General features: G+C 36.4%; 1 protein-coding gene across 1 annotated transcript in view; it reads left to right on the top strand.

Annotated features, from left to right (window-relative positions):
- Positions 1–14,524, top strand: part of mtnr1bb (melatonin receptor 1Bb) — a 54,915-nt gene extending 40,391 nt beyond the window's left edge. The window contains exons 2-4 of the mRNA XM_085470338.1: positions 7,011–7,129; positions 7,241–7,585; positions 8,801–14,524. Of these exons, the coding sequence (XP_085326464.1) occupies positions 7,011–7,129; positions 7,241–7,585; positions 8,801–9,223 (887 nt within the window). The 3' untranslated portion in view covers positions 9,224–14,524. The remainder of the gene's footprint in view (positions 1–7,010; positions 7,130–7,240; positions 7,586–8,800) is intronic.
- Positions 14,525–14,904: the final 380 nt, after the last annotated feature.

Below are 14,904 nucleotides of genomic sequence, written 5' to 3'. Positions count from 1 at the left end.
ACTGTCATGTTTGCATGTACCCAAAGTAAAAAGAACTTAGTTTACAGGGATTTTAGACACTATGGCTTCTCATAAAAAGGAAGTTCCATCAGAAAGAAACTTGAAATCTCCTTTTTGCTTTGTCATGCCAATAACGGCCACTGATGAGAGCCTTTTTCTGTTGGACTTCAACAATCAATCACAGTAAAGCAATTGCAGGACCAAAGGTTTACCGGCAGAATATTGCATAGTAATGAAATGATAAATGGTATTCATTTCACCTGTCAGTGATTTTAATGTTGGACCTGATCAGTGTAAATCTCTGTGTGCATGCTTATCCATGCTCTATGCATCACTCTGCAGTGCCTAATTTAACTGTTAATGTGGGAAATGCGCGCCTATACAAACACACCTGTCAGTAATGAACATTAATCTATCCACAGATAATTTGTGCTTTGTCAGAACATTGGGGAACTGTACAAAAGAGTCACACATATGCACATCCAATTTATATTTATATCCACTAGAAGAAATGAACAGTATTAGATTACAAAATCTTATCAGTCCATAATTGAAGATGTCATGCTGCATTTGCCACAAAAATCTTGCTGTCCATAGACATTTTTCTTATATTTGTGGTTCGTGACTGATGTATGCTGTCACATACGCACAGCACACACAACAGTTACAAGTGTTAATCGTGTTAAATGACTGAAATGATTACAGTGACTGTGGAATTCCCTGGTGAAAATCAGTGTATAACAATCTGTGTTTCTGTTGTGCACTCCTTGAATTAAAACTAATATTAATTTGCAGCTAATCTTTCAAGTAATATAAAATCGATTTAAAGTCCAAATATAAAAACAACCCCAGACTGGAACACTGGTAAGTGATCTCAATTATAAGATGATGACATTTTGTGCAAGAAAACATCACCTGCATGTTTAGAAAAGTGGTGTTCATCATTGACATTTACATTTGAAGTCTATAAGCCATCTGTGACAATCTGGTCACACGGGGCTGGTTGGGATATAACTGGAATATCAAAATGATTGATGTCCATCCAAGCTGAATAACTTATTTCTCCTTGTCAGTTGAAGTGCACAGTGACAGCGCTGGGCTGATGGACACACACCGAAGCCACATGGGAGCGCACAAAAGAATCCATGTGTACATGGTTTAGCTAGAAATACATTTCTGGTGTGCTGTGCATCGTGTACTTTTGACATGGTTTGACAGTTATATGAGACACAGTAAGCTCCCACAATCCCTTTGAGATATGTCTGCGAATTTGCCACGCAAGAGGCCTTTGTCCTTTGTCATCACCATTGACAAGGAATGGGAATGATCAGTAGTTGTTTCACCTCATGAGCACAAAAGTTGTCTTTCAAATCACCTCTGTAGGTGTCAGCAGATGAAATACTGGGCGAGCCAAAAATATGAAAAGTAGAAGGTGAAAGACAGTAAGACCTGGTGAAGCTCTGCCATGTTTATCTGGACATTTGTGTTGTTTTCGTTTCTTTTTGGGGGGCAAACGTCTTTGAAATAAGTACAACATCTCCAAGTAATGCACCTACTAGTGTCTTTGGTTCCCACTTTTTGTATAACTGATGATTATTCATGGAAAATGGTTATTAAGTTGAGCTTGCATGAAACAACTCTGCACTTTAAGTGAGCTGTTAAAGAATCCAGGAGTGAGGATTCTGTTGAGAGAACTAATCCCAACTTAACATGCATACATGAACATGGAGACTTAGTATAATCAACAATACCTAAAGCTTAGCGCAAAATGGAGAATAGTATGGAATGAACTGCATTTTAGATTAGATATGTGCAGGCAGAGCAGTACACCGTCTGACAGCGGGAGCCTGTGAGTCTGAGCTCAGGGCAAACAAAACCCTGATTTAAAAAAGAGAAAAAAAAATATCTCAGCACACATTTGCAAATCGCCACAGGTGTTTGCAAATCTACCGTGGCACAACTCTAAAAGCGTAGCAAAAAAATTACGTGTAAAAAGACCTCCAACTGAAAGGGGCCTGTGTTGACACATTCCCTGCTCTGAATTGCAAATCCACTACAGATTTAGAGACTATTTTAACATTTAATTTAGATCTGATTGCACGCATGGGCTGAGATTCAGTTTCACATCTGTTTGCAGATATTTCTGCCAAAGAATGTCCCAACAACTTTCCAGCTAAAAACATGGATGAAAACAATTCAAATCAGCAGCTGGGGTAACATCAATGCATTGTCTTTTTCTTGTGCATCATTTCATTTCATTTATTTATTTTGCTTCACACATGGTACAGCAGTAATTCATTTCCCATACACAACCTTCCTTTCAATTAAAGTAACACTTTCCATGCATGAAAAGGAGCAGTAAGAAGAATAAATTCTTATTGACACCTGCCCCTTATCTGTGACAATACAAGTAGGCAACCAAAATTACACTCTGAGAATATTCTGCACATAACAAAACAAAACCAACAGAACAATATACTCAACAATGAGCAATACCACTAAATATCAAACTAAAAGGATCATTTTTTCTACAATTAAATTCTATTATTTTCAACTTCTTCATACTGGTTTATCATTTTATTCTTATAGCAGATTTTAAATTGAGAAACATTTGTACAACACTTAAGATGATCATTGAGAGAATTCCAGTTTCTTATGCCTATGACTGTTGGACACATTTGCCTTTGTGTGGTTTGAGCAAACCGATGCTTAAAATAAAACTTCCTTCTGCCGTCCCCATTTTCTGAACACAATACAAATAAACTTTGTAACTTTTTTTTTTTATTTTTTTATAAACTTTGTAACTTAAGAGGTAGTGTTTTATTTTTTGCACTAAACATAATAATTAATGTCTGTAATTTCACTATATCTTCTAGTTTTAATAATTTAGATTTTATAAACAAACTATTAGTGTGTTCTCTATATTTAACATTATGCATAATTCGAAGCGCTCTCTTCTGTAATAAATATAATAGTTTCATATTAGTCACGTATGTATTCCCCCATACTTCAACACAATAACTCAGATAGGGTAGAAACAATGAAAAATATATTATTCTCATTGTCTTGTAATCTAATATATATCTTACATTACCCAGGATATAAATACTTTTAGCAATTTTTTTTTTTTATGTTCAATATGAGGTTTCCATGTTAACTTGTCATCCACTATTACACCCAGAAAACAGAATTCTGTCACTCTTTCAATTAATACTTTTCCTCCTTTACACAGTTTCCGAATATCATAAACTTTCAGCGATAACTTATTTACATCAAACCATTTTTTTATTTTTTTCATTTCAGTAACCATAATTTTAACCAATTCTTTCAAGTTTTCTCCGGAACAATAAAAATTTGTATCGTCTGCAAACAAAACAAAATGTAACATTTTTGACACATCACAAATGTCATTTATATATAAATTAAAAAGTTTTGGTCCTAAAACAGAACCTTGAGGGACCCCACATTCTGTTTTCATTCTATCAGATGAATTGCCTAAACACTGCACATACTGAAACCTATTATCTAAATAACTGCTTAACCAGTTCAATACTATTCCTCTCACACCATAAGTACTTAACTTAGAAATCAACATGGAGTGTTGCAGAGTGTCAAAAGCTTTTTTTCAATCAATGAATACCCCTATAGAATATTTATTATTATGTGCTGCTGATGAAATGTCTTCAATAGTATTCACTAATCCTATTGCTGTTGATCTGTTCCGTCGAAATCCGTACTGACTTTCGCTTAACAGTTGATGTTTTTCAATGAAACTATCAAATCTTTGTGCAAAGAGTTTTTCAAGCACTTTAGAAAACTGTGATAGCAATGATACTGGTCTATAATTATTAAAACTATGACTGTCTCCTGATTTATAAAGGGGAGTAACTTTTGCCACTTTCATTCGGTCAGGAAATACACCCGTATAAAATGAGAGATTAAAAATTTAACAGAGAGGTTTGATTATACAATCCAAAGTCTTTTTTCCGATGACCATATCTAACCCATCACAGTCTCTCGATGTCTTGTTTTTAGATTTTGCTACAATAGCTATGATTTCTTTTTCAGTGATTTCCCCTAAAAACATAGACTGTACCACTCTGCTATCTCCTTTCCATTCGTCACTCCATTCTGAATCATCCTGTTTTCTAATTACGTTTGCCAGGTTAGGCCAAATATTTACAAAAAAGAATTAAATTAATTTACCACTTAATTCATATCACTTATGACCTTATTTTTCTTATTAAAAGGTAAATTTAAAGATGTATATTTATTACCCAATATGTTTTTAAGATATTTCGCGTACCCTTAACATTATTTTTGTTTTTGTAAAATAATTTATTATAATACTCTTTCTTAGCCTTTCTGATCATTAATACTAACTTATTTTTTATAAACTTTATATTTCATTTCAGCAGGCTTTGTTCTAAGTTTTATATAATCTCTATACAGTTTATTTTTCTTTTTACATGCATTTTCTAATCCTTTTGTTATCCATGGTTTACCAGTAGTTTTCTTTTTCTTTTGCTTATATAATACCAGTGGACAGTGATTTTCATACAAAACCAGATAAGTATTTAAGAATGTCTCGTATGCAGCATTGACGTCATTTACATAAACCTCATTCCAATCTTCTTTCATAAGATCTTGCCTGAACTCATTTATTGCATCATCATTTCTAATTCTTATATATCTGTCCACACACACTTCCTCCTTTCGTGTCATTTTATAATCTAAAGTAACAAAAATAGGTAAATGATCACTTATGTCATTTATGACAAGACCACTTATAATGTTGCTTTCCAAGCAATTAATGAAAATGTGATCAATTGAAGTAGCTGACTCTTCAGTTATTCTACTAGGTTTAGTAATCAGAGGGTAGAACCCTCTTCCAAATAATAACTCAATCTGATGATGTCTTATGATTGGACATTAAAAAAAAAAAACAATATTATAATCCCTGCAAATACAGAATGTCTTATTTCCCTTTACCTTGCTCAATAAATCTTCTACTACATCTGTGAATGTTTCTATCAGTGTCCCAGGCCTCCTATACATACAAGTAACAATTATATTACTCTTTCTTTCCATTTCTATTTCTACTGTCACACACTCCACAGACATATATTCAACATGTTTACATTTCAAATCACTATCAACAAAAAGTGCCAAACCTCCTGCCTTCTTATTAGATCTATTTATATGATATAATTCATACCCATCAATGTGAAAGTCCCAACCCCGTTCCTCATCTACCCATGTTTCTGATAGTGCTATCACTTTAAACTTGCCTTTCAGATTATTCAAAAAATCACTGATCAGAACAAAACTTTTATAGAGGCTTCTACAGTTGAAATGAATTAATGAAAATGTATTACCCAAGTCAACATTATCCCTAAATCGATTCTCATAATACTCGCATGTAACATTAATTGCATTAAGCACATTCCTTTCTGGATCTATATTATTTTCAAAATCATGTAATTTGTAATCCGAATCTTCAGTCATTGTGATTGGGTATTCTTTAAATGTCTGTAATCCTTATGACATAACATGTATTTCACAACGCATAATCAATCCCAGTTCCATATCCACCTGCAGCTTCACACTAATACTCTTCCAGTCTACTGTCTCATACCTTGCCATTTTCCCCCTCTGACAGTTGGAAATAGTGTCTTTTATTGAATACGTTCGGCTAGTTGTTAGCAAACACATCATAACAGACCTTCTGCCGTCCGACTGCAACAGTGTAATCATCCCCCGTAGTTGTCCAAATCATGAAGATCCCTGATCATTACAACCTTGGCTTCTTCTGGTGTTCCGTTGAGCTTTATCATCACTTTGCAATTTCTTGTCCATGTTGCTTGGATTTTTTTTTCTTTACGCATGATACGGGCTTGTCTGGCAATATCGGCGTTCTTTTTTGTGAGATGTCCACTCCCTTTCAGTTGTCTAGACTGCCTCAGTAGCTCAATTTTGTGTTTTCGATTCACAAATTTTACTACTATTGCTGGAGGTGCGCTGGCATTCTTTCTGGGGAGGGTATAACACGCTGCGATGTTGTTGCTATGCAGGGGAAGTTTTTTATTCGCAAAAAACTCCACTACCTGACGCTCTAATGTTTGTTGCTCCTCCACCGGGGGCTCATCTCCGCCAGACCTCCTCCTCCTTCATCTCCTCCAAATCTTCTTCAATTTTTCTCATCGTTGCCATTTTCTCCTTTTTGTTTGTTTATGTTTTGTTTCAAGCAAAAGATATTTGACTTAGAATTAATCACACAACCTATTCTGAGACGCCAATCTGGCTGTAGCTATATCATTGAGATATAGCGACCGTACCATTCTTTGAATTGGGCAGGGGACTAGCCAGAAAAAAAGCCAAAAAAAGACTTGGATGCCCCAAGAGCTGTGTCCACACTCCTGCCCTTCTACTCTGTCAAAACAGTGACTCTGCCATTTGTGATAAAACTTTGTCTGGGATGAGGCAATCAGCTGTGGGCAGAGGGTAGAAACCGTTTGTAATCTCTGTCTTCACAGCCAACAAGCACACCATGCTGGACCTGCTGAGATAGGGTCCTAGTTCACTGAAAAGTGCATCCCATGTAGTAGTCAGTAACTGGTCAAGGTGGACAATGTTCAGTGCAAGACAAAACTCCATTATTAAAATAGTTTCAACAAGGGTCCTTTTGCATGGTGATCATCCTAAGTGACTAGTGACAACAATGGAAATGAGGATATATATAGTTTTGGTAATGGTTTTATTCCATTTTCTAGATGTACTGCAGAGTTGTCAGTACAGTGACTGACACTAAAAACTGAGCATTTGCAGGCAAACGTTTAGAAAGAGAAGATGACAGCTGAATTCATCATGCTCACATTTGAGGGTCAGGCTAGTGCTAAGAGAGCAGCAGTTATGGTGTTTGTGATGCGAGTCAACACATGATCGGAGAGCACATTTCTGCAAATGTATATCATAGAAATGACAGCGTCTCCTTATATCTTCCTCTACAGGTAATGTGTTTGTGGTGAGTCTGGCATTTGCTGACCTTGTGGTAGCCTTCTACCCCTACCCTCTGGTTCTCTACGCTCTTTTCCATGATGGATGGGCTCTGGGAAACACACAATGCATGGTAAGACCACAGAGCTTTCAGCTTGTTTCAGTTTACCACCACTACAGCAGCAATAAGCATACTCCCAGCACAGTCTGACAAAAACACTTCACTCTCTTTCTTTCTGTTCAGGTCAGTGGTTTCCTTATGGGGCTCAGTGTCATCGGTTCCATTTTCAACATCACTGGAATTGCGGTGAACAGATACTGCTATATCTGCCACTCATTCGCATACAGTCGGCTATACAGCTATCGCAACACTTTGATGTTTGTTGCCTTAATTTGGCTGCTCACCGTAGTGGCCATTGTCCCGAATTTCTTCGTTGGTTCCCTGCGTTATGACCCGCGAGTTTACTCCTGCACCTTCGCCCAGAATGTCAGCAGTTCCTACACAGTGGCAGTAGTGGTGGTTCACTTTCTGGTTCCCATTGCTGTGGTTACCTTTTGTTATTTACGCATTTGGGTACTTGTTATTCAGGTGAGTTTCCAGGCTCTTTACAGTCTCAAAAATTATATTAAAGCTTTTAGAACAAAGCAATACCACCAACAAAACCAGTAAATACAATACCAGCTGTAAATAATACAGAAACACCAAGAGTAGAATAGAAAAATGTGATGATTTTATGTTTAAACCCTGGATAATTGACCCATTACTTGCTGAGTGTACATTATAAATAGTTTCATGTACTGAAAGACTCATCACAGTCCATAAAATCCTTGGTTGACATTTAAATTTCAATTAATGATTAGAGCAATTTTTTTTTTTAATTAAAGCTACAAAAAACAAGGTTAGTGCGTATTTGTGTTTCTGTGTGGGTTAGTGAATGTACAGTCAATAAAAATACTGCGCCGAAATTTTTGTAATTTTGTTGCTGTAAACCACTGCATTAGACTTTAAATCAAACAGTCAAAATATGATTGAAATGTGACCTTCAGCTTGAATTCAAAATAGTTTAACAAAAGGACTGCATCAACTATTTATGAATCATAGCCATTTTTGTAGTCCCCCCCCCAAAAAAAATAAATAAATAAATAAAAATAAAAATAAATAAATAAACCAGTTAAAAATCAACAATGTGACACATACTTAAATAGAATGATTGAAGAACTTCATAATATCTAACCGACTCAAGAAAGAGTTTGATGCAGCACTTCCAAACCGTGATCAAAATACACTGTCATAAATGTAAATACGGAGGGTTTACAGCAAAATGCAAACTACTTATTACACTCCAGAACAAGAATGCTAGATTAGACGGCCACAAAACATCTGCATAGAAAGGTTAACTTGTGCCAGAATAATAATAAGATGTATACTATTGAGAAGGAAAGGAAGCGCTCATGACCTGAAACATACCACAGTATGGTATAGAGATGTCTGGCAAAGAAATTGCATATTCTAAGTGGCCAAGTCGGTCACCTGATCTCAGCCCAATAGAGCAATAAAAATAATCCTTCCTTTTAAGATCATGTTAGTTTGTCCAGTTACTTTTGAGCCTCTGAAAATGGGGTACCTTGTATAAAATTGGCTGTAAATACTAATCTGTTAATGCAATATTTTTGTTACAGCCCTTTGAATAAAAGCTGGAAGTCTGCACTTCAAAAAGCTCACTTCATAAAAATGCATTCTCAGCAAAGAATTTTTCATTCACATCATTTACAATTATGTCCAATATGTTTTCTTCATGTCCAGGTGCGTCGTAAAGTGAAGACAGAAGAAAGCCCTCGCCTGAGACCGAGTGACTTGCGGAATTTCATCACCATGTTTGTGGTATTTGTGTTGTTTGCCATTTGCTGGGCTCCACTTAACCTGATTGGCTTGGCGGTGGCGATTGATCCGTCCCGCGTGGCTCCTCGTATCCCTGAGTGGCTTTTTGTAGTCAGCTACTTTATGGCCTACTTCAACAGCTGTCTGAACGCCATAATCTATGGCTTACTGAACCGAAATTTCAGGAATGAGTACAAACGCATTGTCACCTCCGTCTGGGTGACTCGGCTCTTCGTGACGGAGACTTCACGAGCCGTCACGGATGGAAGGAGCATGAGGAGCAAGCAATCGCCGCCTCCGCCACTCAATAACAACGAGTCAGTCAGAGATCGCACAAACAAAGAATGAAGTCTGAATTCATTAGCCTATTAAATGCTAATTCCTGTTTTGTGTTACATCCAGGTAGTTGTGCAGCTAAAGAGTATTAAGTAATGAATGAAACTGAAAGACATGGCTTTGTTTTCTTGTAGTTTATCAAGATATGAAGAATTCTATCATTTAAACTCAGAGTTTTTACCAGTGATAGGTTTTAATAACTGTGATTTGCGTCAATGGAGCAAACCCTTTAGAGATTATATCTGACAGCTAAGCCATGTATTGCAGTTTCATGTTGTTATTACTCTAACAATCTGAATGACACATTGCTAAAATGTGATATCCTTTAATGTCTGCTGCTGTAGACTTTAAGACATAATTCACCAAACTGGGTGGCAATGGTAACCACACACTTGTCTTTAGTAACTTCAGAAGCCTCAAATCGTAAAACTCGCCTCACCTGAACGTCAGATTAGTACAAGAGGAAATGATGTCTCACTGTTGATAATATACAGTATAATATCAGTTTGATAGAGTTTTATATGGTGAAAGTGCTAAGCCTAAATGCTGCAGTAGCATAATACTTAATACTGCCTGGTTTGACCTTCTTGCACTGCGAACAACAGGAAACAAAATCTTAGTAATAAACATGACAAATTAATTCAGGTGATGGATGGCACAAAACAAGTTGAGAGAAAAACTAGCATCAAACCATGTAATATGTGCTAGTTGACATATCTGTTTTATTTTAGTGCACATGATGTAGCTTGTGGAGGATACCTGTGTGTCTGCTGATGCTGCTCAACCAATCAGTCACTCAACAAATAAGCTATGCTTCATATCTGCTATAGTTGGTGTGATATGGCTATCTAGGCTTCTTGTAATACCGAAGAAAAGACCCAAACATATACTTGTAAATTAGAGAAATTTCTATAAGTTCTATAAATGTGAAATAAAACTTATTTAAAAAAATTACATAAGGTGACCAGAAATGGTCATTTTGCATCATAATCAGTTTTGATACTACAGGTATTATGTTATAGTGAACCTTTTGTACTTTTGCTAAGGTAGAAACTCGGTACACACAGCATTAAATCCATCTGAATCTACAGAAATAAAAGTGCAATGCAATAACTTATTCAGTTTCATCAAATATCCAAGTGCAGCAAATGGACAGTTCCCTGTGGACACTTTCCTATGCAATTCAAAACACACTGTGCGCTCCAATCCAAGTTCTCCAACATAAGTTGCATCTGAAAACAGTATTAAGTTAACTCAGCTAGTTCCTAACCTTAGCACGTCCATATTTCAAGAAGATGTCATGGTATATTTCTGATTTGCCGCACTGCTGCTCTCTAGACCACATAATAACAAAAAGACTGAGACACACAACAAGTTCATGAAGCTGTTCTCCTTTCACTGCTAAAGCCCTGCGAATGCAGCAAGCAGTTTAGACTGGGCTCAGGTTCCTCTGCCTCCTACATCATATGCTGTGCAGTACGATGTAGTGGTGATATGTTTATTTATGCTGAAATACTTATGCAAAGCTTTAGCTTTTCATTTAATAGGTAATTTAGTATCTTTGTTTATTAATGCTGTTCGTGATAATTTTTTATTTAAAAAAAAAAAAAAGCTGAATTCACCATGGATACACGTCGATGCTTTCATTGTGGAAAGTAAAACAAAGAGAAGCAATGAGAGTACATTAGTGAAATGTAAGGAGCGGGTCACTTGCTTGTATTAAATTTGACAGGAGGATGACACTCATTGCCTCTTATCAGTAAACAGTGTTTTATACATCGTAGATGTCCGAGTAAGTTCTGTTCATATCCGTTTTCCCATCTCAGGGTTTGTTGTCCAAAACATTTGCAGTTCATTAGCTACCTTACGAGGGAGTCCGAAGACATTTCAAAGGGATATTTTGTAAATTAGTGTTAGTGTTGTTTTTACCTGTGCTATGATGTTATCAGAGATGTATTAAAATGTGTTTTTTATGTATATTTGAAACTCAACAACCCCATATAGTAACTATATTATTGGATTACTTTTATCATCTCTTCCCATTAACCCCATTATAGTGCATCTAAAACAACCTCTAAGGTAACTGACACGAACATTGCATCACTAAAAAATTCTAAGAATGGTGAAATAAGATGTGCATTAAAATGTAACAGATTTGTTTTTCTGCTTTTCTCTGACATTTAAATGCACTGTTGGTGCACATTCATGTGTTCCTATACAGGCTGACGTGTGCAAAGCCAGACGCTCACAGATGCCGAGCTCAAAGTTATACCACAAAGACAGAAGTGTAAACCTAACAGACAGAGAGGGAATATTTCAAAGCAAACACTGAAATATGTGGTGCAGAAAAGGGAAGGCGGGGAAGAATAGTAGTGGTTTATTATTTTGTGTTTGAAAGGAAAACATATGGAGGGACTGTGCGGCTTCTTTGGGAACAGAGGAATTGGGAAGGTCACTTCCCCATCAGGGAAGCAGAAGTGGTGCCCAGGTCACTGGAGGGAAGAGAAAGTTGTAAAAACAACAACTAGAAAGGCGATGCTGGTATTGACAGAGAAAACTAATCTGGAGAGTGTTTTAGATGCACTTGGAGGGAGCTAAAGACTTCAGTTCAAACCAAAGAAATGGATGTAGGTGAAGGGGGTTATGTGCACATACACTTTATCATGATGTTGCTGGGGGACATTTTTAGAATACCTTCAGTCCCTAAAGTTTTTCTTTTTGTTTTTTCTTCAATTTAAAACTACTGCCTTATAGTTAATACAATCGTGTCAAACTTTTAAATATTATACGGCAAGTGCCATAGTGTCTATTAATAATGAACCCATTCAGCAAACCTGGTTTGCCTCCATACTGCTTCTTTTTATGTATTCAGGACAGCTGTCTTTAGAAAGTTTTCTCTGCAGCATTGCACATAAGTTCATATGCAGACCTCAGGCAGGAGACTAAATTGCTGAAACACAAGAAGAAGTGTTATCTTTTTTTTTTTTCCCTTTGTGTCTTTGTCTTGTATACACTAGGGCAAAATTATGTAGCTTTGTTCATTTATGTTCCCTGCGCTCGCAGTGTGGGCCTATTTCTCCATGCCACCAAATATTACACATTCCTTGATAAATTAATGGTTTGCTGTAATTAAAATGCTGTTTTCCATCACCTACAGCACACCCTCACCAGCTTTACTTTTAAAACCAGCCACCATACTGCAGTTTCTCATCGGGCTTTACCACATGGCAGCAAGGTGATTCATCAATCCTCTTAAATCATGTAAATTGTAAGATGAGTTTTTACATTGGCATGGTAACAGATAACTATCTTGAATGCACAGCTATTCCTAGAGGTCCTTATATTAAAGGCATCCTACTTTTTGATCACCATGCTGGACTGTGTTTGTACCAGGTGAGATGCTGCAGCAAAGGGATAAATTGGTGCGTTCCAGCAGAAGTTATCAGTGCGATTGTGCTACGTGTAATTGTAGATGAATCAAAACAACATTTTAAATTCTGAGTCACACAACTTTGGAATTGAAAAAGCTATTTTCGGCTTACTTATGAATGATTTGCATACAATTTTACCTCAAAAAGTGAAGACGCAAAGTAAACAGTGAAGATCGTCACTCTGTTTTTCATTGGAAGATTAAAGCCAAGGTTTCTGTGTGCAACTAATCACTTTGAGTGCAGTGCTAAATGAGATGACACACACTGTCTGTCTGTCAGTATGGTGTTGGAGTCTCTCTCACACCTTCCCCAAATGCTGTACGCAATATTAACGCACTATTGACTTTCTAGTAAAAGAGGAATGTCCTAATCATTTTAAATGATCATTTCCACATTGTGATCTGTAGCGTGAGCCCAGGTGCCAGTTTGCATTTGAAAAAGCGAATACCCATTTGGCAGTGTAAACACATTCATCATTCATTCGCTTTACATCTTTCAACAGATGGGTTTCCAAATTACAGGCTACTACACAGATCACAAGATATTCCCAAATTATAACTTGATGAAGTCAAAATTTCATAAAATTAAATGAATCAGAGAGAAACACTCATATGGTGAATACACTTATTAAAGCCGTTACTCGTTAAGCCTTCATAGCCTTTTAATGACTGCTGTGCAGCAGGCTGGCAAGCAAATATTAAAAAAGGTATCCACGAAATCTGAGCTACAAGCCTACATGACACATTATGCCTCATATAAAGTTTTTATTGATTGAGGGATATTGGCACATGATGAACACGTTAACCCTGAGATGTCACTGTTCCTGTCTTTTATTTTGATCTGCACAAATTTCACAGCATTCGGTTTTGCATGTGTGTGAGTGCGTGTCTGTGTGTCACTAATAGATTATTTAAGAGCATGACAACACCAGCCGAAAAGGATGAAAGACTGCTCAAATTACAAGCAAAGCACTTTCTCGAAGAGGAAAATAAAATGATAGGCCTTGGGAACATAACTGAATGCACTTACAGTATCCTGTAAAGGACATAAAAAAAATCAAACCACAGAAAGGGAGAGAGAAAAAACCTTGTGTATGCACCTTTTGTACTGTTTACATATAAGAAACCCTATATGTGTCATTTACAACTGTGACTACGACAACAATAATTAAATATTTGCAAAGCACAAGTGCTTTTCAACTGATTAACTTTTACGCTCAGTGGCCACTTAATCGTCTGCAGCTCATTAGACACTTTTCGTTTGTCTGCTGCCTGCAGTGATGAACTCAATCATCTAAATCTTTTCAGTCTTACAAAAGAAGTTGTGCTCATGCTGACCAGGTGCTGCAAAAGATGGAGAATTTATAAACAGTTTGTAACTATTTAAATGTGGCAACTGACTGTGTATCTTAATGTCCTAAATGGCTTTTGTGAAATTTTTTTAAAATGCTCTATTACTTTTTTTTGGTGTGAAACGCCACCAGATTAAGCAGGACAGTTGCTATGTTACATTTCAGGTGTGTAGCCACTTGACTACTTGTGTCATGATAAATGTTTTCTGTTCCAGAGGCTGTGTGAATGTGCATGCTTGTCTGATGTTATTTATGACTGACACTAATTGGCATGAATTCACAAATGGGGGCAGGATGCCCAGAGGTCTGAGTCTGAGTAACCAAAGGGAAATCTGTGGAATGTAACGAAATTTAAAATTTCATCACAAAAAAAAAAGAAAAAGGAAAAAAAAAAGACAATGTTGTGATACTGAGTCTGCTTAAAATGAACTGTGTGTAAAAAGAAAAAAAAAAAACCCATGAATTATATGTACAATTCTCCTAAAACACAATGTTATGGAAAATAAAATTCATATATCATGCTTTGTTGGATTTAGTCATTGATGTGTTGTTATTTATTTTTTTTAAATCGGCATATTTTAGAAAAGTGCTTCCCAGCACTTTGTTCAATTCAATTCAATTTTATTTTATTTATATAGCACCAAATCACAACAAAAGTTGCCTCTTGTTCCATATAATATTTCAGCATGCAGCTAAAAAGGTTTCTTAAAAGCCTGAATTGACTAAAAAATGACTCATCTCTGTGTAGATGTGTGATTATGAACTTTTTAAGGGTCATTTTTCTTTTTATGAGACACCCTCTTACTCTCCTAAGGTTTAGAATTATGACTGACCTGGGGCTGGAAAGCTTTTGCCAGCTTGTGGTGCATACTTTTGAACTCCCTGAACTCCCTGCCATTAGACTATGCTGC

This window comes from Copadichromis virginalis, linkage group LG10 (genome assembly GCF_057382275.1).
Source record: "Copadichromis virginalis isolate Kocher_CV1m ecotype Utaka linkage group LG10, C_Virginalis_male_GT1.1, whole genome shotgun sequence".
In the NCBI taxonomy this organism is placed as follows: domain Eukaryota; kingdom Metazoa; phylum Chordata; class Actinopteri; order Cichliformes; family Cichlidae; genus Copadichromis; species Copadichromis virginalis.
The sequence above is the reverse complement of the archived record's forward strand: the minus strand, read 5'-3'. Positions and strand labels throughout refer to the sequence as shown.